Source organism: Bos taurus, chromosome 29 (genome assembly GCF_002263795.3).
Source record: "Bos taurus isolate L1 Dominette 01449 registration number 42190680 breed Hereford chromosome 29, ARS-UCD2.0, whole genome shotgun sequence".
NCBI classification, from domain to species: Eukaryota; Metazoa; Chordata; class Mammalia; order Artiodactyla; family Bovidae; genus Bos; species Bos taurus.
Genome location: NC_037356.1, coordinates 18996510 through 19023205, shown reverse-complemented (window position 1 = coordinate 19023205; position 26696 = coordinate 18996510). Strand labels below are relative to the sequence as shown.

At 40.4% G+C, this 26696-nt stretch overlaps 1 protein-coding gene across 2 annotated transcripts in view; it reads right to left on the bottom strand.

Moving 5' to 3' along the window:
* The window catches only part of LOC524642 (glycerophosphodiester phosphodiesterase domain-containing protein 4), a 128233-nt gene that overhangs the window by 71216 nt on the left and 30321 nt on the right, over positions 1-26696 (bottom strand). For both annotated transcript variants that reach the window (XM_024987578.2, XM_059883241.1), the window contains 6 exons: positions 25377-25436; positions 11497-11595; positions 11332-11425; positions 10423-10500; positions 7997-8142; positions 7310-7392 (listed from right to left, as the gene is read on the bottom strand). In XM_024987578.2, coding sequence (XP_024843346.1) covers positions 7310-7392; positions 7997-8142; positions 10423-10500; positions 11332-11425; positions 11497-11595; positions 25377-25436 — 560 coding nt within the window. The remainder of the gene's footprint in view (positions 1-7309; positions 7393-7996; positions 8143-10422; positions 10501-11331; positions 11426-11496; positions 11596-25376; positions 25437-26696) is intronic.

Sequence of the window (26696 nt, the reverse complement as noted above, 5' to 3'; positions counted from 1 at the left end):
ATATAATTTAAATGAGCGCGGTGAGAATATACAGCCTTGATTTACTCCTTTCCCGATTTGGAACCAGTCTGCTGTTCCATGTCCAGTTCTAACTGCTGCTTCTTTACTTGCATACAGATTTCTCAGGAGGCAGGTAAGGTGGCCTGGTATTCCCATCTCTTTAACAATTTTCCACAGTTTGTTATGATCCACACAGGCAAAGGCTTTGGCATAGTCAATAAAGCAGAAGTAGATGTTTTTCTGGAACTCCCTTGCTTTTTCAATGAACCAACAGATGTTAGCAATTTGATCTCTGGTTCCTCTGACTTTTCTAAATCCAGCTTGTTCATCTGGAAGTTCTCGGTTCAGGTACTGTTGAAGCCTCGCTTGGATAATTTTGAGCATTACTTTGCTAGTGCATGAGATGAGTGCAACTGTGCATTAGTTTGAACATTCTTTGTCATTGCCTTTCTTTGGGATTGTAATGAAAACTGACTCTTACCAGTCATATGGCCACTGCTGAGTTTTCCAAATTGGCTGGCATATTGGGTGCAACACTTTCACAGCATCATCTTTCAGGATTTGAAAGAGCTCAACTGGAATTCCATCACCTCCACTAGCTTTGTTCATAGTGACATTTCCTAAGGCCCACTTGACTTTGCATTCCAGGATGTCTGGCTCTAGGTGAGTGACCATACCATCATGGTTATCTGGGTCATAAAGATGTTTTCTGTATAGTTCTTCTGTGTATTCTTGCCATCTTTTCTTAATATCTTCTGCTTCTGGTAGGTCCATACCATTTCTGTTCTTTATTGTGCCCATCTTTGCATGAAATGTTCCCTTTTTATCTCTAATTTTCCTGAAGAGGTCTCTCGTCTTTCCCATTCTGTTGTTTTCCTCTATTTCTTTGCATTGATCACTAAGGAAGGCTTTCTTATCTTTCCTTGCTATTCTTTGGAACTCTGCATTCAAATGGATATATCTTTCCTTTTCTTCTTTGCCTTTAGCTTCTCTTCTTTTCTCAGCTATTTGTAAGGCTTCCTCAGACAACCATTTTCCCTTCTTCCATTTCTTTTTCTTGGGGATGATCTTGATCAGTCCTTCCTATGCAATGTCACGAACCTCTGTCCATAGTTCTTCAGGCACTCTATCAGATCTAATACCTTGAATCTATTTGTCAATTCCACTGTATAATCATAAGGGATTTGATTTAGGTCATCCCTGAATGGTCTACTGGGTTTCCCTACTTTCTTCAATTTAAGTCTGAATTTCACAATAAAGAGTTCATGATCTGAGCCACAGTCAGCTCCAAGTCTTGTTTTTGCTGACTGTATAGAGCTTCTCCATCTTTGGCTGCAAAGAATATAATCAATCTGACTTCAATATTGACCATCTGGTGATATCCATGTGGGGAGTCGTCTCCTGTGTGTTGGAAGAGGGTGTTTGCTATGACCAGTGCATTCTCTTGGCAAAGCTCTATTAGCCTTTGCCCTGCTTCATTCTGTACCACCTTACCTGCCTGCTGAGAAATCTGTAAGCAGGTCAAGAAGAAAGTTAAAGCCAGACATGGAACAACAAACTGGTTACAAGTTGATGAAGGACTATGTGAAGGCTGTATATTATCACCCTGATTATTTAACTTATATTCAGAGTACATCATGTGAAATGCCAAGCTGGATGAAACACAAGCTGGAATCATGATTGCCAGGAGAAATATCAATAATCTCAGATATGCATATGACAGCACCCTTATGGCAGAAAGCAAAGAACTAAAGAGCCTCTTGATGAAAGTGGAAGAGGAGAGTGAAAAAGTTGGCTTAAAACTCAAAAAACAAAGATCATGGCATCTGGTCCCATCACTCCATGGCAAATAGATGGGGAAACAATGGAAACAGTGAGAGACTTTATTTTCTTGGGCTCAAAATCACTGTGGAATGTGACTGGAGCCAGGAAATTAAAAGCTGTGGAGATTTTCTAAGGAGCTTTTCTTGCTCCTTGGAAGAAAAGCTGTGCCAAACCTAGACAGCATATTAAAGAAGATCTTGGGCTCAAAATCATTGTGGAATGTGACTGAAGCCAGGAAATTAAAAGCTGTGGAGCTTTTCCAAGGAGCTTTACTTGCTCCTTGGAAGAAAAGCTGTGACAAACCTAGACAGCATATTAAAAAGCAGAGACATCACTTTGCTGACAAAGGTCCATCAAAGCTATGGTTTTTCCAGTAGTCATCTATGGATGTGAGAGTTGGACCATAAAGAAAGTTGACCACCAAGGAACCTATGTTTTTGAACTGCGGTGTTATAGAAGACTCTTGAGTCCCTTGGACTGCAAGGAGATCAAACCTGTAAATCCTAAAGGAAGTCAGTCCTGAATATTCATTGGAAGGACTGATGCTGAAGCTGAAACTCCAATACTTTGGTCACCTGATGGGAAGAACTGACTCACTGGGAAAGACCCTGATGCTGAGAAAGACTGAAGGTAGGAGAAGGGGACAACAGAGGATAAGATGGATTTGATGGACATGAATTTGAGCAAGCTCCTGGAGTTGGTGATGGACAGGGAAGCCTGGCGTGCCACAGTCCATGGATTCCAAAGAGTCGGACATGACTGAGTGAATGTAATGAGTTGAAGAGCACTTCAATCTCCTGTTGTTAAAGGGTCAACTGTGTATCTCTGTATAATTTTGTGGTTGCCCCAAAGATTCCAAATACGTCCCATAGATCACATTCTACTAGTCTACCACTTCAAGTATTGTGTAGAGAACTGAATACTTTTTAGGTCCCTTTACCCAACCTCTTCCCATTACAATATACATGTCTTATATATTTCAAAATATATTGAGACCCATACATGAAACAATATTATCACTTTTGTCTTTAACCACTGAACACAAATTTTAAACTCTGGAATAGAAGAATCACCTATTAATATTTATCTTTTTTAAAATACATTTATTATTTTTGGCCGGGCTGGGTCTCAGTTGCTGCACACGGGCTTTCTCTAGTTTCAGGAGTGGGCTTACTTTTCTTTGTGGTGGGCATGCTTCTCATTGTGGCAGATTCTGTTGTTCCAGAGCACAAGCTCTAGGCATGTATAGTTCATTAGTTGTAGCATGTGGACTCAACAGTTCTGGTGCGCAGGCTTAGTTTTCCACAGTTTCTGTGGTCTTCTCAGACCAGGGATCAAACTGTGTCCCCTGCAGCGGCAAGTGGCTCCTTAACCACTAGACCACCAGAGCAGTCCCCACCTATGTATTTTTTACCCTTTCCTTTGCTTTATTTTATTCCTTATGTTCCAAATTGTTTTCCTTACCCTTGTTTTATTGAGCTATAACTGACATATAGCATTGTATTATTTTTAGGTGTACAGCATGATTTGATATATGCATAGGAGTAAATTTTAACATCATTATCTTTTGTCTAAAGAATTTTTCATTTCCATTTGATTCTTCTTTACTTTTCTTTCTCTGCTAACACCTTCTACTTTTTAAATTAACAAGTGTTCATAATTGTTTGCTGGAGACATTTTATGATAGCTGCTTTAAAATTCTTAGGAATAATTCCAACATCTGTTTCTCCTGCTATTGACATCTATTGATTGATTACCTTTCCTCACTGAAGCTGAGTTTTTTCTGGATCCTGGTATGGAAAACTCTGGATTGTATCCTGAGCATTTTGAATATTTGGAGATTTGAAATCTCATTAAAATCTATTTTAACAGAGATTCAAGATGTCTAGGTTCAGAAAACATGTCCTGGACCACATTTGTAAGATACAGTTTTAACGCCAAGTTAGTTTTCAAAGGCTCTGCAGAAGTCAATCTACAACACAGATAGTGTTCCAATCGATTCTCAAGCCTTCTGCTGTGTTGTGTCTGTGTGGTTTCATGCATAGGTTATACAAAGGTCTCCCCAGAATGTTATGAACAGGTTTTTATCCCTTTCTCTAGCATGGCAATTCCTCAGAAAACTAAACATAGATTTACCACGTGATACAGTAATTCCACTTTGGGGCACACACTTAAAAGCACTGAAAACAAGTTCTTGAAAATATACTTGTACTCTAACGTTCATAGCAGCATTTTTCAAAACAGTCAAGAGGCAGAAGCAAGCCAAATGTCTATTAGAGGATAAATGAAGAAGCAAAATGTGATATCTATACATAGTGGGATATCATTCAATCTAAAAAGGGAAGGAAATCCTGTCACATGCCACAACATAGATGAAATCTGAGGACATTATGCTAAATCAAACAAGATAGTCATGAAAAGACAAATACTGTATAATTCCACGTATGGGTGTTATTTAAGTAGTCAGATTCATAGGAGCGAAAAGTAGAATGGTGGTAAGCAGGGGCTGAGGGCAGAAGGAAAGGTGGAATTGTTATTTAACAGGGATCAAGTTTCAGATTTGCAAGATGAACAAGTTCTATAGATTTGTTTCAAAACAATGTGAATATATTTGATACTACTAAATTGTACACTTAAAAGATAGCTATGATAGCAAATTTTGTTATGTGCTTTTTAAGAGAACTTTTAAAAGGAAGGAAATTCTGACATGCTACAATATAGATGAGTCTTGACATGCTTAAGTGAAATGAGCTATACTGACATCATGCTAATGTGAAATGAGCTTAACACAAAATAACAAATACTGCACGATTTCACCGAACAGTCAAACACATAGAGAGAGAAAAAAGAATGATAGTTGCAAAGGCTTGGGTGGAGTTATTATTAACATCTAACAAATAATTTTAGTCTGAGAAGATGAAAAGTGCTAGAGATCTATGTGGTGATGGTTAAAAGAAGGTGGAGGTACTTAATGCCATTAAACTGTACCCTAAAAATGGTTTAAGTGGTAAATTTTATGTTAAGAATATTTTACAATTAAAAAAATCTTTTTTTCTGGAAAACTTTTCTCAGTAATTCTCTGCTCACTCTCTAGCTGAAGAAGAAAGGAAATGGGTACCACCGCTTACATCAGGACAGAAATAGTTACAGGGATCTGCTCATAGTCTCCAGAGCCACAGCCACAAGCTGCGACAGGGTGAGGAGTGGTTTCTGTGTGGTGTTCCCCTGAGTAGGACTGGTATGAGCAAATCATTTATATCATATTGGATGATCCTTCTACCAGTTATTGGGCTAGATATAATAGATTTTTGTGGAGCTTTTTTCTGTCTGCAGCTATAGGTGTTTCCAGGTCAGCTTTCTTCAGAGCTCATGTCAAGATACATGAGGAGAAACAAAAATTAGCAAGTGGAGACTTGCTCCCTATTATGAAGTTCCTTTGGTCTTATGAACCAACCCAGTCCACATTCTATTCTTCACCATTCAGTCTTCTGTTAGTTACTTTGTGGATTTTGTCCAGTATCTAATTTTTTTAAAATTTTTTTGGTAATTAATGGAGAGAATATGGTGGAATACACAGTAGTAGTTGCAATTTGTGCACTCCCCAGAGTCCTATGTCCCACTTTTCAGTAGCCATTTTTACTACTTAGTAATTATAATATGATTTTTCCTGTTCTAGATACTTTTGTGGTATTCATGTCCTGACTAGACTATGGCTGATAAGCAATATTTATTAATGATGAGTATAGACTGTAGCCATCAATGTGGATGGTGGAGATATGTGGATGGTGGTCATGGGAAATGAAGATGTCAACAGAGAAACTGAGCAGCTGGGAAGATCATCTACAATGAAGTTAAAGTCACAGAAGATAAAAGGACAGTGTGCCAGGAGCTCACTGCCTCAGCACCATTACCACATTAAGCCATGACCATGAGGAACTTGCACAATGAAAGGGAAGCTCTGAAAGAGCATTCAGTTTCAATCCTGATTCAAATATTCTGCATGGAATAGTTGTCACCATTGATAAGAACCCTAGTCTGGGGCCAAGAAATCTAGTTCGAATTCTGGCTTTATCATGTACATTCTAGCCTTATGTCCTCAGGATTACATTTATCTTCTTTGAATTCAGGCTCAAACCACAGTTCTTCACTGTGAAATAGGATGTTCATTTCTTTCCTGTTTGCCTCACAGAAGGCTGGGAAGGGAGTAGTACATGCCACATTCTCTAATATAACCAACCGATGGTTCGTCTCTACTTTTGGCTGCCCAAGGACATACATTCTACAGAAAAGCATGGGATTTGTCCTCGTCCCTGCTAGGATCCAAGTCTTCCTTTGTTGTCCCTTGGACATTGCTAGAGCCTACTGCCCAAAGCCATGATGATTCTCCCTCACAGATTCTCAGATAAGTCCTTCTAAACAATAAGCTAATCTGTTCTCTAAAACCTACCATGGCTGTCCAGTACACATTTAGGGATCTCTGTGATCCAGTCTCAGCCAGCCTTACAGCCATACCTTCCCCCTCACATAGGCCCCTCACGTCCCCAAAGTGGACTACTCTTGGCATCCATACAGACCAGCTCACGGATCTACAAACTTGCTATTCCTCCTTTGGATGTCTTTGACTAAGCTGTTGTCTCTGCCCAAAATATTCTCATTCTCCATCTCTGCTTGGGAAAATACTATTTTGCCTTCAAGGCTCAACCCAAACACTGTTCTGAGCACACAGATCATTTTTCACAAAAGAGGTGGCCTCTTCCTCCTCCACTGAGGTTCCATTGCATTTGCCTTACTCTTCTCTGGAAGGCTTCCAGAGACTCCCCTGGTGGCTCAGATGGTAAAAGTGTCTGCTTACAATGAGGGAGACCTGGGTTCAATCCCTGAGTCGGGAAGATACTCTGGAGAAGGAAATGGCAACCCACTCCAGTACTCTTGCCTGGAAAATCCCATGGACAGAGGAGCCTGGTCACAGTCAGACATGACTGAGCGACTTCATTCCCACCCCACCCCACCCCCACCCCCAAGAAGGCACTCACCATAAATGGTCCTATACTGTGTTTATTTGTAAACATGCCATGTCTCCTTCACCAGTTGCAAACAGCTCTTAGGCACGACTCTGTCTCACTCATCTGCCTCTCACTAGCACTCAGAAGAAGGATATAGTAGGAATGCAGGCGATGCCTAGGAAATGTTAGTTAGATTGCTAAGGTAGGGCACAGAGGCAAGCTGCAAGCATGTTTGCAGGGAGGACAAATTTGAGCTATGTGTGGAGACTATATACAGTGTGTGATTTATAAACCTGTGATTGAGAATGTAGAGATGCAGAGACGTGGTTTGTAAAGGAGAAGTGATTCATGTATTGTGTTATGTGCAGATGTGCCAGGAGAATAAGGGAGAAACTCCCAGGGCTTGCCCTCTCTATAGCTTGGGCCAGGCTGGAGTCATCCACTGGTCTTTTCTCCTCCCACTCTGGTCCCTTCTTTCCTACCTTATTTGTACATCACTCTCCAGTCCATGGGCCCCATATTCAACAGCTTTCTCAAAGGACATTATGGTATTCTCAGGCCCCAGCTGTGGAAGAAAAGGACATCAGGCCTTTAATCTCACAGTCTTTTCTGCCGACATCCATTTTAGCATAGGAAAAAGTGAAGTGAAGTGAAGTCGCTCAGTCGTGTCCAACTCTTTGCAATCCCATAGACTGTAGCCTACCAGGCTCCTCTGTCCATGGAATTCTCCGGGCAAGAATACTGGAATGGGTTGCCATTTCCTTCTCCAGGGGATCTTCCTGACCCAGGGATCAAACCCAGTTCTCCTGCATTGCAGGCAGATGCTTTACCATCTGAGCTACCAGGGAAATCCCAAGGAAAGGGGCACAGTAATGAAAGGACTTTAGGAAGCAGAGTTTGGTTTTCTTGGCTCTATGTTCTAAGAACCTGCCTACATTCTCCTCTCCTGAATCTGGTTTGGGAATTCTGCTCATCTGAGACAATGTCACTGGACATAATAAAGAGAAACGGACTGAGAATTAGGAGAATTAAATCCAACCTCTACAATTTATTACTTATCTTGTCATCTCGAGCCAACTTCTTTATTTCTCCAGGGGTTTCTGAGGATCTGATGTGCCTTTGTCTCATCCACACCCATGCATACCCACATCCATCTAGCTCAGACTTACCATGGGTGCACCTCTATGTCCAAAGAAGTTTGGCTTAGGTGCCAATTTCTCCTTCTCCTGAAGGCAGGGAGAGTAAGTCCCAAATGGCACCACATAGAGACATAAAAGGATAAAAAAAAAGGGCACTCCAACAGCCACTTGTAGAGCTGAAAAAGTTGGAATGAAAAAGTGACGAAAAAGAAAAGAGGAATGGAGAACCATCCCAAGCAAATAAGTATCCCCCCAAAATAGTTATAGTAAATAATGAATCCATGGGTTCATTGACTCTGTGAACTCACAGATTTATTATTTCTCTCAGGTCCGCCACATTTCAATTATTTGAAAGCAAAACCCAAATACAAGCATGATTATTAAGTTAAAATTATTGCAAATGCATCTTGGAGTGTGAAGTCAAGTGGGCTTCAGGAAGCATTACTACCAATAAAGCTAATGAAAGTGAAGGAATTCCAGCTGAGCTAATTAAAATACTAAAAGATGATGGTGTTAAAGTGTTGCACTCAATATATCAGCAAATTTAGAAAACCCAGCAATGGCCACAGGACTAGAAAAGGTAAGTGTTCATCCAAATTCCAAAGAAGGATCATGCTAAAGGATGTTCAAACTACTGGATGCTCACTTTCCATGCTAGTAAGGTTATGCTCAAAATCCTTCAAGCAAGGTTTCAGTAGTACTTGAATCAAGAACTTCCAGATGAACAAGCAGGGTTTTGAAAAAGCAGTGGAACCAGAGAACAAATTGCCAACATCCGTTGGATCATAGAGAAACCAAGGGAATTCCAGAAAAACATCCACTGCTGCCTCATTGACTACAAGAAAGTCTTTGACTGTATGGATTGGAACAAACTCTTGAAAATTCTTAAAGAGATAGAAATACCAGACCATCTTACCTATCTCCTAAGAAACCTGTATGCGAGTCAGGAAGCATTAACAGTTAGAACCTTACATTGAACAAGGACTGGTTCCAAATTGGGAAAGGAGTACAACAAAGCTATATACTGTCACCTTGTTTATTTAACTTATATGCAGAGTATATCATGCAAAATGCCAGGCTGGATGAGTTATAAACTGAAATCAAGACTGTTGGGAATAATATTAACAATCTCAAATATTTAGATGATACCACTCTAATAGGAAAAAGTGAAGACAAACTAAACAGCTGCTTGGTGAGGGTGAAAGAGAAGAGTGAAAAAGCTGGCTTAAAACTCAACATTAAAAGAACTAAGATCATGGCATCTGGTCATATCACTTCATGGGGAAAAGTGAAAGTTGTGACAGATTTTCTCTTCTTGGGCTCCAAAATCACTGGGGATGCTGACTGCAACCATGAAATTAAAAGACACTTGCTTCTTGGAAGGAAGGCTATAACAAACCTAGACAGCATATTAAAAAGCAAAGACATTAGTTTGCTGACAAAGGTCCGTATAGTCAAAAATATGGTCTTTCCAATAGTCAAGATGTGAGAATTGGACAATAAAGAAGGCTGAACACTGAAGAATTTGTTTTCGAATTGTGGTGCTGAAGAAGACTCCTGAGAGTACCTTGGACAGTAAGGAGATCAAAACAATCAATACTAAAGGAAATAAACCCTGAATATTGATTGGAAGGACTTATGCTGAAGCTCCAATACTTTGGCCACCTGATGCAAAGAGCTGACTCACTGGAAAAGACCTTGTTAACTGGGAAAGAATGAGAACAGGAGGAGATGGGGGTGACCAAGGATGAGATGGTTGGATGGCATCACCAATTCAATGGACATGAACTTGGGTGAACTCGAGGAGATGGTGATGGACAGGGAAGCCTGGCATGCTACAGTCCATGAGGTCACAAAAAGTTGGACATGACTTAGCAACTGAACAACAACAAAAACTTACAAATACAAATTAACAAGGGAATAAATTGTACAGGAGGCAGGAAGGAGAGGGAATGTTAAGGAGTAGCTTCTCAGAAAGAGGAGGAGTTTGACTGGTTCTGAGAAAGCTCTCAAGCCCTTAAAGATCAGCCTAAAATGCCCAGGTATTGATGGCAGAGAGGAATAGTGGAAGGGATACTAGTTGAAAGAAATCCAAATACAAAGCAGACTTTACTACTTTCTAATTTTGTGACTCAGACTTATTGTTTAACCTCTCTGGGTATTCATTTTCTTCATTATGAAAAATGGAGCTATTCTACTACTAGTATTATCTCATGCAATTGATATGACACTATTGACTCATCATAGACCCTCAATACATAGTTGTATTTCTCTCTCTCCCCCACTCCTCTCTTAAACACACACACACATACACAAACACACAGACTAATCACAATACCTGTTATCACTGGCAATATCTCAACATTTACTATTTTATACCTTTGAGGATCTAACCTATTTGTACATTTTAAAATTACCATCCATGTCACTTTCAAATCTAGCTCTCCAGCTCTAACCTCTCAATTTTGTCAGCATACTACAGCATGTATTTCTTCTTCTTTCATTACTTGTAATCTGGTAACGTCTCATTCTAGCTAAAATTCAGGAAATAAAAAAGAAAAGAGTTCATTATTGTCCCCTTTAAGTTCCTGCCCCCAGAAACATTTCCTAAAATTCACCAGCCACATACACATACACACATACATAATGGCAACACTATCAATCCTGTTTTTCTCTTTCCTGCATCCTTGGACACATCAGGAAGCAAGCACTCCTTGTTTAACCAGTAATAATAAAAAGAGACATAGACAGAAGCAGGTTCTCCTGGTTTCTCAGTAAGGGTGCTGAGAGTTAACTCCATTCTCAAAACAGCTTTATTACAGCTCTGATTCTTATTTGCTTCCATCATATTAGGACAAAGAATGAAGAGGAAAACAGTGGCAGAGGCAGATTTCTGCTTCTGTGGAAGTCCTCAGACATGACAGAGACTCACCATGGACTGCTTTGAAGGACTAAGATGTGTCCAGGGGATATCTGCACCTGGTTCTTGAGTTGAAAATAGTAATATCTGAATACAAACTAAAAGAACTATGACGTGTACCACCACTGGCCAAATAAAAAACACCCTCTACCCTCCCTAAAACTACTCCAATCTATTCCCTCAAAGTTAATGAGAGAAAATACTAATTTTTCTAAAAGGAGAATGTCTCTTTAGAAGATGGACTGCTTAGCCTGGGAAATGCTATGACAGGATGTTATGACAGAACATGTAGGGTTGTGAGTTTGATCACAAGGAGCATGCTTGAGTAACAAGATAAATGAGGTCCAAAAAGATTTGGTGGTGCTTTGCTTGTTCTGCTGAATAAAGTACAGAAGTTAAAGCCAGAGCTGGAAGAATCAAGGAAGGTTCCACCCACAGGACATACCTTCTCCTTCCAAATGGATCAAGTAGAAGGCCACAGGCCACGAAAGCAAAACCATCACAGATATGCTGCTCAGGTGTACGTAAGGAGCTAAGATCTGTGAGGAAATTGAAAAGTCAGTCTGAATGCATCTGGACAGACAGGGCTACAACTAAGCACGGTGCTTACCTGAAGTGACAGCCCAATGGTGAGCCACCTGTCTTTCCAGTAAGTTAATAAAATCCATAACAAAAGTGAGAAAAACGGAATCATTATCAGAACCAGGATCTGGGGAAACAAAAAGAATGTTCTGACTTCCATGCAGTAGGCTTTGATCATAACTGTCCTTGAGAAACATATTTGTTCTCACAGTTTCAGTGACCTTATTCCTCATCTCCTTAATCTAACCACCCCTCAGACCCCCAGTACTACTTGTATTTAATATTATTGCTGCCAAGTCTAAGTTATGTAGCATGGCTGGAAAAAATTATACAGCTATATGGTCTGATGTCTTTACTAATTAATTTTTTCCACCTCAGCTGGGTCTTCAATACTGCTTGGCATATCTCACCAAGTTTCAACAATGGCCATTTTACATATTCAATACCACTTTAAGTGACTCAGTATAATCACAAGTCAACAGTATTTGTAATTGCCTTTTCAACATATGTTTTTCTTTAACAGACTATAAGCTTATGAGGTCAAGGACAATATTTGGGTAAGATCATATTCTCACTGCCTTTAAGAGGCAGTCTTACTGCCTGACATAGTAATCATTCAGCCAATATCTGTTGGACAGGATTTTTTAAATATAAATTTATTTATTTTAATTGGAGGTTAATTACTTTACAATATTGTATTGGTTTTGTCATACATCAACATGAGTCCGCCACAGGTATACATGTGTTCCCCATCCTGAACCCCGCTCCCTCCTCCCTCTCCATCCCATCCCTCTGGGTCATCCCAGTGCACCAGCCCCAAGCATCCAGTATCATGAATCGAACCTGGACTGGCGACTCGTTTCATATATGATATTATACATGTTTCAATGCCATTCTCCCAAATCATCCCACCTCGCCCTCTCCCACAGAGTCCAAAAGACTGTTGAATACATCTGTGTCTCTTTTGCTGTCTCGCATACAGGGGTATTGTTACCATCTTTCTTTTTTTCTTTTTTTTTTTTGATATTTTAAACCAAGTTTAATACTACACTGAATAATCATATGACTTAATATTAAATATTCTGACCTTTAATGCTGTTTCTTACTTTTCTACATGGTGACATTTTTTTAAATTTAAATTTATTTATTTTAATTAGAGGCTAATTACTTTACAATATTGTATTGGTTTTGCCATGCATCAACATGAATCCACCATGGGTGTACACGTGTTCCCAATCCTAAACACCCCCCCTCTTCCCTCCCCGTACACATCCCTCTGGGTAATCCCAGTACACTAGCCCCAAGCTTCCTGTATCCTGCATCGAACCTGGACTGGCGATTCATTTCTTATATGATATTATACATGTTTCAATGCCATTCTCCCAAATCACCCCCTCCTCCCTCTCCCACAGAGTCCAAAAGACTGTTCTATACATCTGTGTCTCTTTTGCTGTCTCGCATACAGGGTTATGGTTACCAACTTTCTAAATTCCATATATAAGCATTAGTATACTGTATTGGTGTTTTTCTTTCTAGCTTACTTCACTCTGTATAATAGGCTCCAGTTTCATCCACCTCATTAGAACTGATTCAAATGTATTCTTTTTAATGTCTGCACAACAAAGGAAACTATAAGCAAGGTGAAAAGACAGCCTTCAGAATAGGAGAAAATCATAGCAAATGAAGCAACTGACAAACAACTAATCTCAAAAATATACAAGCAACTCCTACAGCTCAATTCCAGAAAAATAAACAACCCAATCAAAAAATGGGCCAAAGAACTAAATAGACAGTTCTCCAAAGAAGACATACAGATGACTAACAAACACATGAAGAGATGCTCAACATCACTCATTATCAGAGAAATGCAAATCAAAACCACAATGAGGTACCATTTCACGCCAGTCAGAATGGCTGCAATCCAAAAGTCTATAAGCAATAAATGCTGGAGAGGGTGTGGAGAAAAGGGAACACTCTTACACTGCTGGTGGGAATGTAAACTAGTACAGACACTATGGAGAACAGTGTGGAGATTTCTTAAAATACTGGAAATAGAACTGCCTTAGGAGCTACCCCACGCCCCCACGCGCGAGGCCAGGGAGGGCAGCAGGGAGAAGCAACCACACGCCCGAGGCCAGGGGCATCGGCCGGGAGGACCAACCCCATGTCCAAGGAGCCGTGGCTGCTCCATCGCAGGAGGGCCTAGAGGAGCTATCCCACGTTGAAAGTCAGGAAGGGCGGCAGTGAGGAGATACCCCTCGTCCAAGGCAAGGAGCAGCGGCTGTGCTTTGCTGGAACAGCCGTGAAAAGATACCCCATGGCCCAAGGTAAGAGAAACCCAAGTACGACGGTAGTTGTTGCAAGAGGGCATCAGAGGGCAGACACACTGAAATCATACTCACAGAAAACTAGTCAATCTAATCACACTAGGACCACAGCCTTGTCTAACTCAATGAAACTAAGCCATGCTCATGGGGCAACCCAAGATGGGCGGGTCATGGTGTAGAGATCTGACAGAATGTTGGCCACTGGAGAAGGGAATGGCAAGCCACTTCAGTATTCTTGCCTTGAGAACCCCATGAACAGTATGAAAAGGCAAAATGATACGATACTGAAAGAGGAACTCCCCAGGTCAGTAGGTGCCCAATATGCTACTGGAGAAGAGTGGAAAAATAACTCCAGAAAGAATGAAGGGATGGAGCCAAAGCAAAAACAATACCCAGCTGTGGATGTGACTGGTGATAGAAGCAAGGTCCCACGCTGTAAACAGCAATATTGCATAGGAACCTGGAATGTCAGGTCCATGAATCAAGGCAAATTGGAAGTGGTCAAACAAGAGATGGCAAGACTGAATGTCGACTTTCTAGGAATCGGCGAACTAAAATGGACTGGAATGGGTGAATTTAACTCAGATGACATTATATCTACTACTGCGGGCAGGAATCCCTCAGAAGAAATGGAGTAGCCATCATGGTCAACAAAAGAGTCCGAAATGCAGTACTTAGATGCAATCTCTAAAAACAACACAATGATCTCTGTCCGTTTACAAGGCAAACCATACTGGGGAACAGTAATCCAAGTCTATGCCCTAACAGTAATGCTGAAGAAGCTGAAGTTGAAAAGTTCTATGAAGACCTACAAGACCTTTTAGAACTAATACCCAAAAAAGATGTCCTTTTCATTATAGGGGACTGGAATGCAAAAGTAGGAAGTCAAGAAACACCTGGAGTAACAGGCAAATTTGGCCTTGGAATACGGAATGAAGCAGGGCAAAGACTAATAGAGCTTTGCCAAGAAAATGCACTGGTCATAACAAACACCCTCTTCCAACAACACAAGAGAAGACTCTATACATGGACATCACCAGATGGTCAACATCGAAATCAGATTGATTATATTCTTTGCAGCCAAAGATGGAGAAGCTCTATACAGTCAGCAAAAACAAGACTAGGAGCTGACTGTGGCTCAGATCATGAACACCTTATTGCCAAATTCAGACTTAAAGAAAGTAGGGAAAACCACTAGACTATTCAGGTATGACCTAAATCAAATCCCTTATGATTATACAGTGGAAGTGAGAAATAGATTTAAGGGACTAGATCTGATAGAGTGCCTGAGGAACTATGGGATGAGGTTCGTGACAATGTACAGGAGACAGGGATGAAGACCATCTCTGTGGAAAAGAAATGCAAAAAAGCAAAATGGCTGTCTGAAGAAGCCTTACAAATAGCTGTGAAAAGAAAAGAAGCGAAAAGCAAAGGAGAAAAGGAAAGATATAAGCATCTGAATGCAGAGTTCCAAAGAATAGCAAGAAGAGATAAGAAAGCCTTCTTCAGCGATCAATGCAAAGAAATAGAGGAAAACAACAGAATGGGAAAGACTAGAGATCTCTTCAAGAAAATCAGAGATACCAAGGGAATATTTCATGCAAAGATGGGCTCAATAAAGGACAGAAATGGTATGGAGCTAACAGAAGCAGAAGTTATTAAGAAGAGGTGGCAAGAATACACAGAAGAACTGTACAAAAAAGATCTTCACAACCCAGATAATCACGATGGTGTGATCACGGACTTTAGAGCCAGACATCCTGGAATGTGAAGTCAAGTGGGCCTTAGAAAGCATCACTACGAACAAAGCTAGTGGAGGTGATGGCATTCCAGTTGAGCTCTTTCAAATCCTGAAAGATGATGCTATGAAAGTGTTGCACCCAATATGCCAGCCAATTTGGAACACTCAGCAGTGGCCACAGGACTGGAAAAGGTCAGTTTTCATTCCAGTCCCAAAGAAAGGCAATGCCAAAGAATGCTCAAACTACCACAAAATTGCACTCATCTCACACGCTAGTAAAGTAATGCTCAAAATTCTCCAAGCCAGGCTTCAGCAATACATGAACCGTGAACTTCCAGATGTTCAAGCTGGATTTAGAAAAGGCAGAGGAACCAGAGATCAAATTGCCAACATCCACTGGATCATCGAAAAAGCAAGAGAGTTCCAGAAAAACATCTATTTCTGCTTTATTGACTATGCCAAACCCTTAGACTATGTGGATCACAATAAACTGTGGAAAATTCTGAAAGAGGTGGGAATACCAGGCCACCTGCCCTGTCTCTTGAGAAATTTGTATGCAGGTCAGGAAGCAACAGTTAAAACTGGACATGGAACAACAGACTGGCTCCAAATAGGAAAAGGAGTAAGTCAAGGCTGTATATTGTCACCCTGTTTATTTAACTTATATGCAGAGTACATCATGAGAAACGCTGGACTGGAAGAAACACAAGCTGGAATCAAGATTGCCGGGAGAAATATTAATAACCTCAAATATGCAGATGACACCACCCTTATGGCAGAAAGTGAAGAGGAACTCAAAAGCCTCTTGATGAAGGTGAAAGTGTAGAGTGAAAAAGTTGGCTTAAAGCTCAACATTCAGAAAACGAAGATCATGGCATCTGGTCCCATCACTTCATGGCAGATAGATGGGGAAACAGTGGAAACAGTGTCAGACTTTATTTTTCTGGGCTCCAAAATCACTGCAGATGGTGACTGCAGCCATGAAATTAAAAGACGCTTACTCCTTGGAAGGAAAGTTGACCAACCTAGACAGCATATTCAAAAGCAGAGACATTACTTTGCCAACAAAGGTCCGTCTAGTCAAGGCTATGGTTTTTCCTGTGGTCATGTATGGATGTGAGAGTTGGACTGTGAAGAAAGCTGAGGGCCGAAGATTTGATACTTTTGAACTGTGGTGTTGGAGGAGACTCTTGAGAGTCCCTTGGGCTGCAAGGAGATCCAACCAGTCCATTCTGAAGGAGATCAGCCCTGGGATTTCTTTGGAAGGAATGATGCTAAAGCTGAAACTCCAGTACTTTGGCCACCTCATGCGAAGAGTTGACTCATTGGAAAAGACTCTGATGCTGGGAGGGATTGGGGGCAGGAGGAGAAGGGGATGACAGAGGATGAGATGGCTGGATGGCATCACTGACTCAATGGATGTGAGTCTGGGTGAACTCTGGGAGTTGGTGATGGACAGGGAGGCCTGGCGTGCCGCGATTCATGGGGTTGCAAAGAGTCGGACACGATTAAGTGACTGAACTGAACTGAACTGCTGACCCAGCAATCCCACTGCTGGGCATACACACCGAGGAAACCAGAATTGAAAGAGCCATGTGTACACCAGTGTTCGTCGCAGCACTGTTTATAATATCCAGGACATGGAAGCAACCTAGATGTCCGTCAGCTGATGAATGGATAAGAAAGCTGTGGTATATATACACAATGGAGTATTACTCAGCCATTAAAAAGAATACAGGGACAGATTTTAAAAATTTATTATTCATTTTATATCGAAAGAACACTGAATCCAAGAAGACACAATTTTAACTTGTTCCCCTTCAAATGTAGTTTTCCTACATCTGTGGTGCCCTCTAGAGACTTCTGTACCTATGAAAGCAACTGAATCCATGATCAAACCTCACAAAATAATTCCAGGCCTTGCTGACTTAAATGGTTAATTTTCAAAATTCCAGCTGAGCTATTTCAAATCCTGAAAGATGATGTTGTTAAAGTGCTACACTCAATATGCCAGAAAATTTGGAAAACACAGCAGTGGCACAGGACTGGAAAGTCAGTTTTCATTCCAATCTCAAAAAAGGGCAATGCAAATGAATATTCAAACTACCGCACAACTGCACTTATTTCACATGCTAGCAAGGTAAAGCTCAAATCCTTTTAGCTAGGCTTCAACAGTATGTGACCTGAGAACTTCCAGATGTACAAGCTGGATTTAGAAAAGGCAGAGGAAGCAGAGATCAAATTGCCAACATCTCTTGGATCATAGAAAAAGCAAGGGAATTCCAGAAAAACATCTACACTTGCTTCATTGACTATGCTAAAGCCTTTGACTGTGTGGATTACAACTAACTGTGGAAAATTTTTAAAGAGATGGGAATACCAGACCACCTTACCTGTCTCCTGAGAAACCTGTATGCAGGTCAAGAAGCAGCAGTTAGAACTGGACATGGAACAACAGACTGGTTCCAAACTGGGAAAGGAGTATGTCAACACTGTATATTGTCACCCTGCTTATTTAACTTATGTGCAGAGTACATCATGCAAAATGCCAGGCTTGATGAAGCTCAAGCTGGAGTCAAGGCTGCAGGGAGAAATATCAATAACCTCAGATACACAGATGACACAACTGTAATAGAAGAAAGCCAAGACAAACTATAGAGCCTCTTGAAGAGAGTGAAAGAGGAGATTGAAAAAGTAGGCTTAAAACTCAGCATTCAAAAAACTAACCTTTTGGCATCTGGTCCCATCACTTCATGCCAAATAGACGGGGGGCGGGGGGGGGAAGGAAACAGTGACAGACTTTACTTTCTTGGGCTCTAAAATTACTGTAGATGGTGACTGCAGCCACAAAATTAAAAGACACTTGCTCCTTGGAAGGAAAGCTATGACAAACCTATAAAAAGCATCACTTTGTTGACAAAGGTCTGTCTAGCTAAAGCTATGGTTTTTCCAGTAGTCATATATGGATATGAGAGTTGGACCATAAACGAGGCTGAGGACCAAGTATTAATGCTTTTCAACTGTGGTGCTGGAAAGGACTCCTGAGAGTCCCTTGAACAGCAAGGAAATCAAACCAGTCAATTCTCAAGGAAATCAACCCTGAATATTCTTTGGAAGGACTGATGCCAAAGCTGAAGGTCCGATACTTTGGTCACCTGATACAGAGTCCACTCATTGGAAAATACTCTGATGCTGGGAAAGATTGATGACAGAAGGAGAATTTGGCCACAGAGGATGAGATTGTTGGATGGCATAACTGACTCAATCAAGATGAGTTTGAGCAAACTCTGGGAGATAGTAAAAGACAGGGAAACCTCGTGTGTGGCAGTCCATGGGGTTGCAACTGAACAACAACAAAGAAAGAAATATTTCAATTTTAACCAACTCTTCCTGAAAGTAAGAGGGAATTCTCTCTAACTTGTTTTTTGAAGCTAACAAAAACATTGATACTCAAACTGAACAAGACAATTACAGGGAAAATAACCTATAGTCCAATCTCTTCTATACAAAGACACAAACAGATGTGAAAATCTGAAAAAAAAAAAATTGTTGGCAGACCAAATGCCTCATAACGCAAACATTTAATAGACAAATCAGACTCACATGAGTCTCATGTGATTCTGTGATCTTACTCAACACCAAGTTTTACTATGATTTAAGGCAACTGACAATTATAAGGTACAAATAGTTTCTTTTGGATAAATCTGACTGTCAAAAGCAGCTATGCATGAAAAGGTCTTTCCTTTCCTGTATTAGGATACATGCTCTGGTCTGGGACTTAAAGTATGAGGAGTGTTTTGAGCAAAGTATGAGAAAACATTTTTCTACAGAAGAAGTCTTTTGCATTATGGTTCATTCTTTTCTTGGGCTTCCCTGGTGGCTCAGAGGTTAAAGCATCTGCCTGAAATGTGCATCCTTTTCTTATATATTCCATGAACTATACAACTCCAGCCAGCCATGTCTCTCACCCTATAAATCTATAACTTCCAGGTTTATTTATTATAAGCAACCTAGATATACAGATAGAAGCTGCTAGAAATTTTCATAGATAAGGACTCACCATTATCTTTTGGCTAATTAAAATATTTAGTACATTTATAAGAAGGTTGGGTTATTAGCTATTTAAAAAGTTTTGATTGAGGTCATTTATTGCTCTCTGAGCATGCCTAGGTGGAAGACAATGCACTATACCTGGTGCTCTTTCCATCTAGGTTTGTTCTTTGCACATTGAAACTCCAAGCCCTAAAGAAATTCCCTTGCCAGGGAGATTTGAAAGCCAAGGGTTTAAAGGCCCAACCAAGTTAGTCATCTTCGAAGGGTATTCCAACTCTTCTAATACCCAGCTCCACCACTTCTCATTGGCTATGGATTCATAACTGGAATTAGATCACAGAATACCTTGAGAGATGAAGGCTTCATTAAATATATTGATCAAAAAACCCTGTGTGTGGTAATGAATTCTTGAGGTCCTCACTATACAAGGAGAAAGGAACATAATATTAAATCAGGCTGAATTTGTTGAAAAAGGCTTCCCTTGTGGCTCAGCTGGTAAAGAATCCATCTGCAATGCAGGAGACCTGGGTTCGATCCCTGGGTTGGGAAGATCCCCTGGAGAAGGGAAAGGCTGCCCACTCCAATATCCTGGCCTAGAAAAATCCATGGACTATACATATACAGTCCACAGGGTTGCAAAGAGTCAGACACGACTGAGTGACTTCCACTCACTGTGCAGTAACCAGCAATTCTAAGTTCAATATATAAAGTGTATATATATATATATATATATATATATATATATATATATACACACACACATATAGTTATATATGAGATCAATATATAAGTATCCAGGTATTATTCATCTCTAATTGTTTATTTGAAAACTTCACTCAATAGTAACCCATGCTTAATAAACTGGGATGCCAGCAATTTCTCTGTATTGTATGAAAGAAAGAAAACTTCATGCAGCACAGTGGATGAGAATCTGCCTACCAATGCAGGGGGACATGGGTTCAACCCTTCATCCAGAAAGATTCCACATGCCACAGAGCAACTAACTTCATGTGCCACAACTAATGAGTCAGTGTTCTAGAGCCAGTGAGCCACAACTACTAACCAATGCTCTATAGCCCATAAGCCACAAGTTCAGAGTCCATGTGGTGCAACTACTTAAGCCTATGTGCCTAGAGTCTGTGCTCCACAAAAACAAAAGCCACCCTCAATGAGAAATCTGTGTACAACAACGAAGAGTAGCCCCTGCTTGCCACAACTAGATAAAGCCAGTGTACAGCAAAGAAGACTCAGTGGAGCCAAAAAGAATAAATAAAGAAAATTAAATTTATTTGTCTTTGTGCCAGTACCATACTGTCTTGATGACTGTCGCTTTGTAGTAGAGCCTGAAGTCAGGCAGGTTGATTCCTCCAGTTCCATTCTTCTTTCTCAAGATTGTTTTGGCTATTCGAGGCTTTTTTGTATTTCCATACAAATTGTGAAATTATTTGTTCTAGTTCTCTGGAAAATTCCGTTGGTAGCTTGATAGGGATTGCATTGAATCTATAGATTGCTTTGGGTATTATACTCATTTTCACTATATTGATTCTTCCAGTGCATGAACATGGTATATTTCTCCATCTATTTGTGTCCTCTTTGATTTTTCTCACCAGTGTTCTATAGTTTTCTATATATAGGTCTTTTGTTTCTTTAGGTAGATATATTCCTAAGTATTTTATTATTTTTGTTGCAATGGTGAATGGAATTGTTTCCTTAATTTCTCTTTCTGTTTTCTCATTGTTAGTGTATAGGAATGCAAGGGGTTTCTGTGTGTTAATTTTATATCCTTCAACTTTACTATATTCATTGGTTAGCTCTAGTAATTTTCTGGTGGAGTCTTCAGGGCTTTCTATGTAGAGGATCATGTCATCTGCTAACAGTGAGAGTTTTACTTTTTCTTTTCCAATCTGGATTATTTGTATTTCTTTTTCTGCTCTGATCGCTATGGCCAAAACTTCCAAAACTATGTTCAATAGTAGTGGTGAGAGTGGGCACCCTTGTCTTGTTCCTGACTTTAGGGGAAATGCTTTCAATTTTTCACCATTGAGGATAATGTTTGATGTGGGTTTATCATATATAGCTTTTATTATGTTGAGGTATGTTCCTTCTATTCCTGCTTTCTGGAGGGTTTTTATCATAAATGGATGTTGAATTTTGTCAAAGGCTTTCTCTGCATCTACTGAGATAATCATATGGTAAGATAATCATATGGTTTTTATCTTTCAATTTGTTAATGTGTAAATTTAAAAAAAATTTTTAACATTGTTCCCTTTTAAAAAACAGTATGGAAAAAAAAACAATAATTTATTGACAAAAGGTTATAGTTGTTGATGTTATTCAGTCACTAAGTCATGTCCAAAACTTTGCAACCCCATGGAATGCAGCACACCAGACTTGTCTCTATCCTTCTCTATCTCGAGGAGTTTGTTCAAACTCACGTCCATTGAGTCGGTGATGCCATCCAACCATCTCATCCTCTGCTGCCACCCTCTCTGTCTGCCTTTAATAGTTCCCAGTATAAGGGTCATTTCCAAAGAGTCAGCTCTTCATACCAGGTGGTCAAAATATGGAGCTTCAGGTTAACTATCAGTCCTTCCAAAGAATATTCAGGGTTGATTTCTTGGGATTGACTGGTTTGCTCTCTGTGCTGTCCAAGAGACTCCCAAGAGTCTTCTCCAACACCACAATTCAAAGGCATCGATTCTTCAGAACTCAGCCTTGTTTATGGTCCAACTCTCACATCCATATATGACTACTGGAAAAACCATCAGATCAGATCAGTCACTCAGTCGTGTCCGACTCTTTGCAACCCCATGAATCGCAGCACCCCAGGCCTTCCTGTCCATCACCAACTCCCGGAGTTCACTCAGACTCATGTCCATCGAGTCAGAGATGCCATCCAGCCATCTCATCCTCTGTCGTCCCCTTCTACTCCTGCCCCCAATCCCTCCCAGCATCAGAGTCTTTTCCAATGAGTCAACTCTTCACATGAGGTGGCCAAAGTACTGGAGTTTCAGCTTCAGCATCATTCCCTCCAAAGAAATCCCGGGGCTGATCTCCTTTAGAATAGACTGGTTGGATCTCCTTGCAGTCCAAGGGACTCTCAAGAGTCTTCTCCAACACCACAGTTCAAAAGCATCAATTCTTTCGCGCTCAGCCTTCTTCACAGTGCAACTCTCACATCCATACATGACCACAGGAAAAACCATAGCCTTGACTAGACGGACCTTTGTTGGCAAAGTAATGTCTCTGCTTTTGAATATGCTATCTAGGTTGGTCATAACTTTTCTTCCAAGGAGTAAGCATCTTTTAATTTCATGGCTGCAGTCACCATCTGCAGTGATTTTGGAGCCCAGAAAAATAAAGTCTGACTCTGTTTCCACTGTTTCCCCATCTATTTCCCATGAAGTGATGGGACCGGATGCCATGATCTTTGTTTTCTGAATGTGGAGCTTTAAGCCAACTTTTTCACTCTCCTCTTTCACTTTCATCAAGAGGCTTTTGAGTTCCTCTTCACTTTCTGCAATAAGGGTGGTGTCATCTGCATATCTGAGGTTATTGATATTTCTCCCAGCAATCTTGATTACAGCTTGTGCTTCCTCCAGTCCAGCATTTCTCATGATGTACTCTGCATATAAGTTAAATAAACGGGGTGACAATATACACCTTTTGACGTACTTGACTCACTCCTTTTCCTATTTGGAACCAGTCTGTTGTTCCATAGCTTTGACTACATGGACCTTAGTCAGCAAAGTGATACCTCTGCTTTTTAGCATGCTGTCTAGGTTTGTCATAGCTTTCCTTCCAAGGAGCAAGCGTCTTTTAATTTCATGGCTGCAGTCACCATCCACAGTGATTTTGGAACCCAAGAATATAAAATCTGCCTGTTTCCACTGTTTCCCCATCTATTTGCCATGAAGTGATGGGACCAGAAGCCATGTTCTTCATTTTTTGAATGTTGAGTTTTAAGCCAGGTTTTTCACTCTCTTTCGCCTTCATCAAGAAGCTCTTTAGTTCCTCTTCACTTTTTACCATTGAAGTGATATCATCTGCATATCTGAGTTTGTTGATATTTCTCCCAGCAATCTTGATTTCAGCTTGATTCACCCAGCCCAGCTTTTTGCATTATGTACTTTGCATATAAGTTAAATAAGCAAGGCGACAATATACAGTCTTGATGTACTCCTTTCCCAATTTTGAACCAGTCTGTTGTTCCACTTCCAGTTATAACTGTTGCTTCTTGACCTGCATTCAGGTTTCTCAGGGGTCAGATAAGGTGGTCTAGTATTCCCATATCTTCCACTTCATTGACTATGCCACAGCCTTTGAATGTGTGGATTACAACAAACTGAGAATAATTCTTACAGAGAAAATGTTGTTGGAATGCTATCACCTATGGTCAGCTAACCCACTCCATATTGTGCCCTACAGGCAGTCTCAGAGGACACTGAGAAACACATTGGTGAGGAGAGTGTCAGCATCCTTGAAAAGCACCATAGCGGCCATGCTTTATGCCTGGATAAAGGTGAGAGGTACTGCCACAGAAACTGGCTTCCTGAGTTCAAAGGCAATGATGAGATTCTGCTGTGGCAGAGGCCAAGTAGCAGCGCTCACTGCCAGAGGCAAGGTAAGCATGGTTTCTAGAATAGTAATCAGAATGGTTTAGCCCACAGGGACCCTTTGTAGCGACAAATTGCTCATGGTATCCAAACTCCAAAACCTATGGGAATCTCAGTAACACCTATACGTTTATCCTTCAATTTCCTCTTTCCCTGCATGATCTTATTACTTCAATTTCCATTCTTTCTAACTCTTAAACGTATACTTTCAATTCATACTTCCCTTTTGAGTAAGAGGAAATTTAAGGGGACCACTCAGGGAGTTTGACATGTTTCTGGATTTGAGGAAATACAAGGAAAACCATGCCTGAAAAAGTCTATAAATACCAAGAGGCTGTGCTGGAGATGATCAAGCCCATAGCAAAACAAGACAAGGGAGGCAATGATGGAAAAGAGCTTCATGTCTTCAGATGCTGGGTCAGTAATGTCTGTCTCCTCAGAACAAAAACAGATCCTTTGTACTTTCTTGTGTATTTTTAAAGGGCTCCAAACTCAGGGAGAATAAAAAGGACATCAGCAGAGAAATTTTAGAGGGTACAGGAAGACAGGCATTGAATCCACCAAGAGTTGCAGTCAAGATCTCAGCAGAAGGGTCTCTGAAAACACACATGGAAAAATCCATGCAGTAAAGAGCCAAAAATTGCAATTTCTTGGTCCTAATGGAACCAAACCCTCCCTGTGGGACTGTGTTCTTTACCCTATCTCTCCTTTCACTGAGACTTACTCTGGAAGAAAAGTAAAAGGACAGTCATGTTCTCTTCACCACTGTTGGTTTCCAAGCCTGGGTCATGTGAAATAGAGTAAGGGAAATGTCTCATAAAGTTGGAATTCATTACAATGAACTGAAATATTTAATAATTGAAATGGAATGCCCTTGTAACTATGAAGGACTGGGAAATTAATGGAGCTTGCTTAAGATTTTATGGGGATGGGAATAACAAACACACATAGCAAGTTTAACACAGAGCAGTGAGAAAAAATAAAGTTCATCATGGTCAGTAAGCCAGTTCCACCTGTTAGAAACTGAATCATTTCAGTTGAAATAGTGTGAGCAGATTTCTTTTTTCTAAAGGAGACAAAGAAAGGGAAGCTCTGTATTAAATACTTAGTGCCAAAGAGGCACATTCAGTCCTGGTCTCAGGCCTCCTATTTGAAGATTCAGATGTCCTACCTTATGATACCAGTGCAGGTACAGTCGCTGTTTTTCCCAACACAACAAAAATCCAAGTACCTGAAACAACAATAACAAAAAAAAGAGGAGAATAATTTGAAATGAAATCACCATAGTGGTACCCAAAACACTGTTGTCATCTCAACATTCCTTTCAATCCAGCATTACATTCACTTCTCGCTACACCTGCCCCTTTCAGCATCAAGGGTTTGTTACACTATTCCTCTGCCTAAAAATCTCTCCCTTTCCATGCCACCAACCCTTCAAGCAGTGCTCCATGTGACCTCCTACTTGTAACTTTCACCAGCAACCCAGAGAGAGTTTATCTTCTCTGCAAATTTGTAACAATCACCACACTGATATTCTTCCAGAGTTCCTACCAACTTATTTTCCCTGTGATGGAGCTTATTCCTAGTATTATGCAGAACTAGTAATAAGAGTGAGGGGCCAGCTCTTTGATAGTCTCATTGAATTTCCTTAAATTTTTCTTCCTCTTCTCATCTAATCAAGTTTCTCCTATAAATGTGCCAACAATAAAATAATAATAATACTGAAATGTTAAAAAAAAAAAAAAAAGCTCTTCTTTGAGGAACCAGTGCCACTGTTACAATTGTTAACCACAGTTGTTAACATTGGTATTAGTCAATAAATCTTAATTAGATTCAAATCCAAGTCTATGCAATCATCAAGTCGGTGTGCAGATGGAGACTGAAAACTGGAGTCTTTAGATGCTAAGGATATTAAAGAGAGTTTGAGTGCATAAGACACTCACCTTTTTAAATAATTTTATGGATATGATTTTATTTGTACTTTACCAATGTACAATACAGGCGAGCTGGTTGGTCTATGAAGTATGGTTCTTGCTTCCAGCACAAGAGGTCCTGAGTTTAGGTCCCAGACAAGACCTTGGGCTTCCCTAGTGGCTCAGACAGTAAAGAACCTGCCTGCAATGTGGGAGACCTGGGTTCAATCCCTGGGTTGGGAAGAGGCCCTGGAGGAGGGCGAGGCAATACACTCCAGTATTCTTGCCTGGAGAATCCCAATGGACAGAGGTGCCTGGAGGGCTACAGTCCATGGGGTTGCCAAGAGTTGAACATGACTAAAGAACTAACACTTTCACTTGTAGACCCTATAAAATACCATTTTATTAAATATTATCACTCTCAATTGAAAGAAAAAAAACTGAGAATTAGAAGAGTTATGTGACTTGATTAAGGTTACAAATAACTGAAAGATAAATAGAAACCTGGTCTCCTCTGTTGCTACCACTATATCCAAAAAGAGGTAGGATAGAGTAGAAGCTTGTTAAAATATATAGCT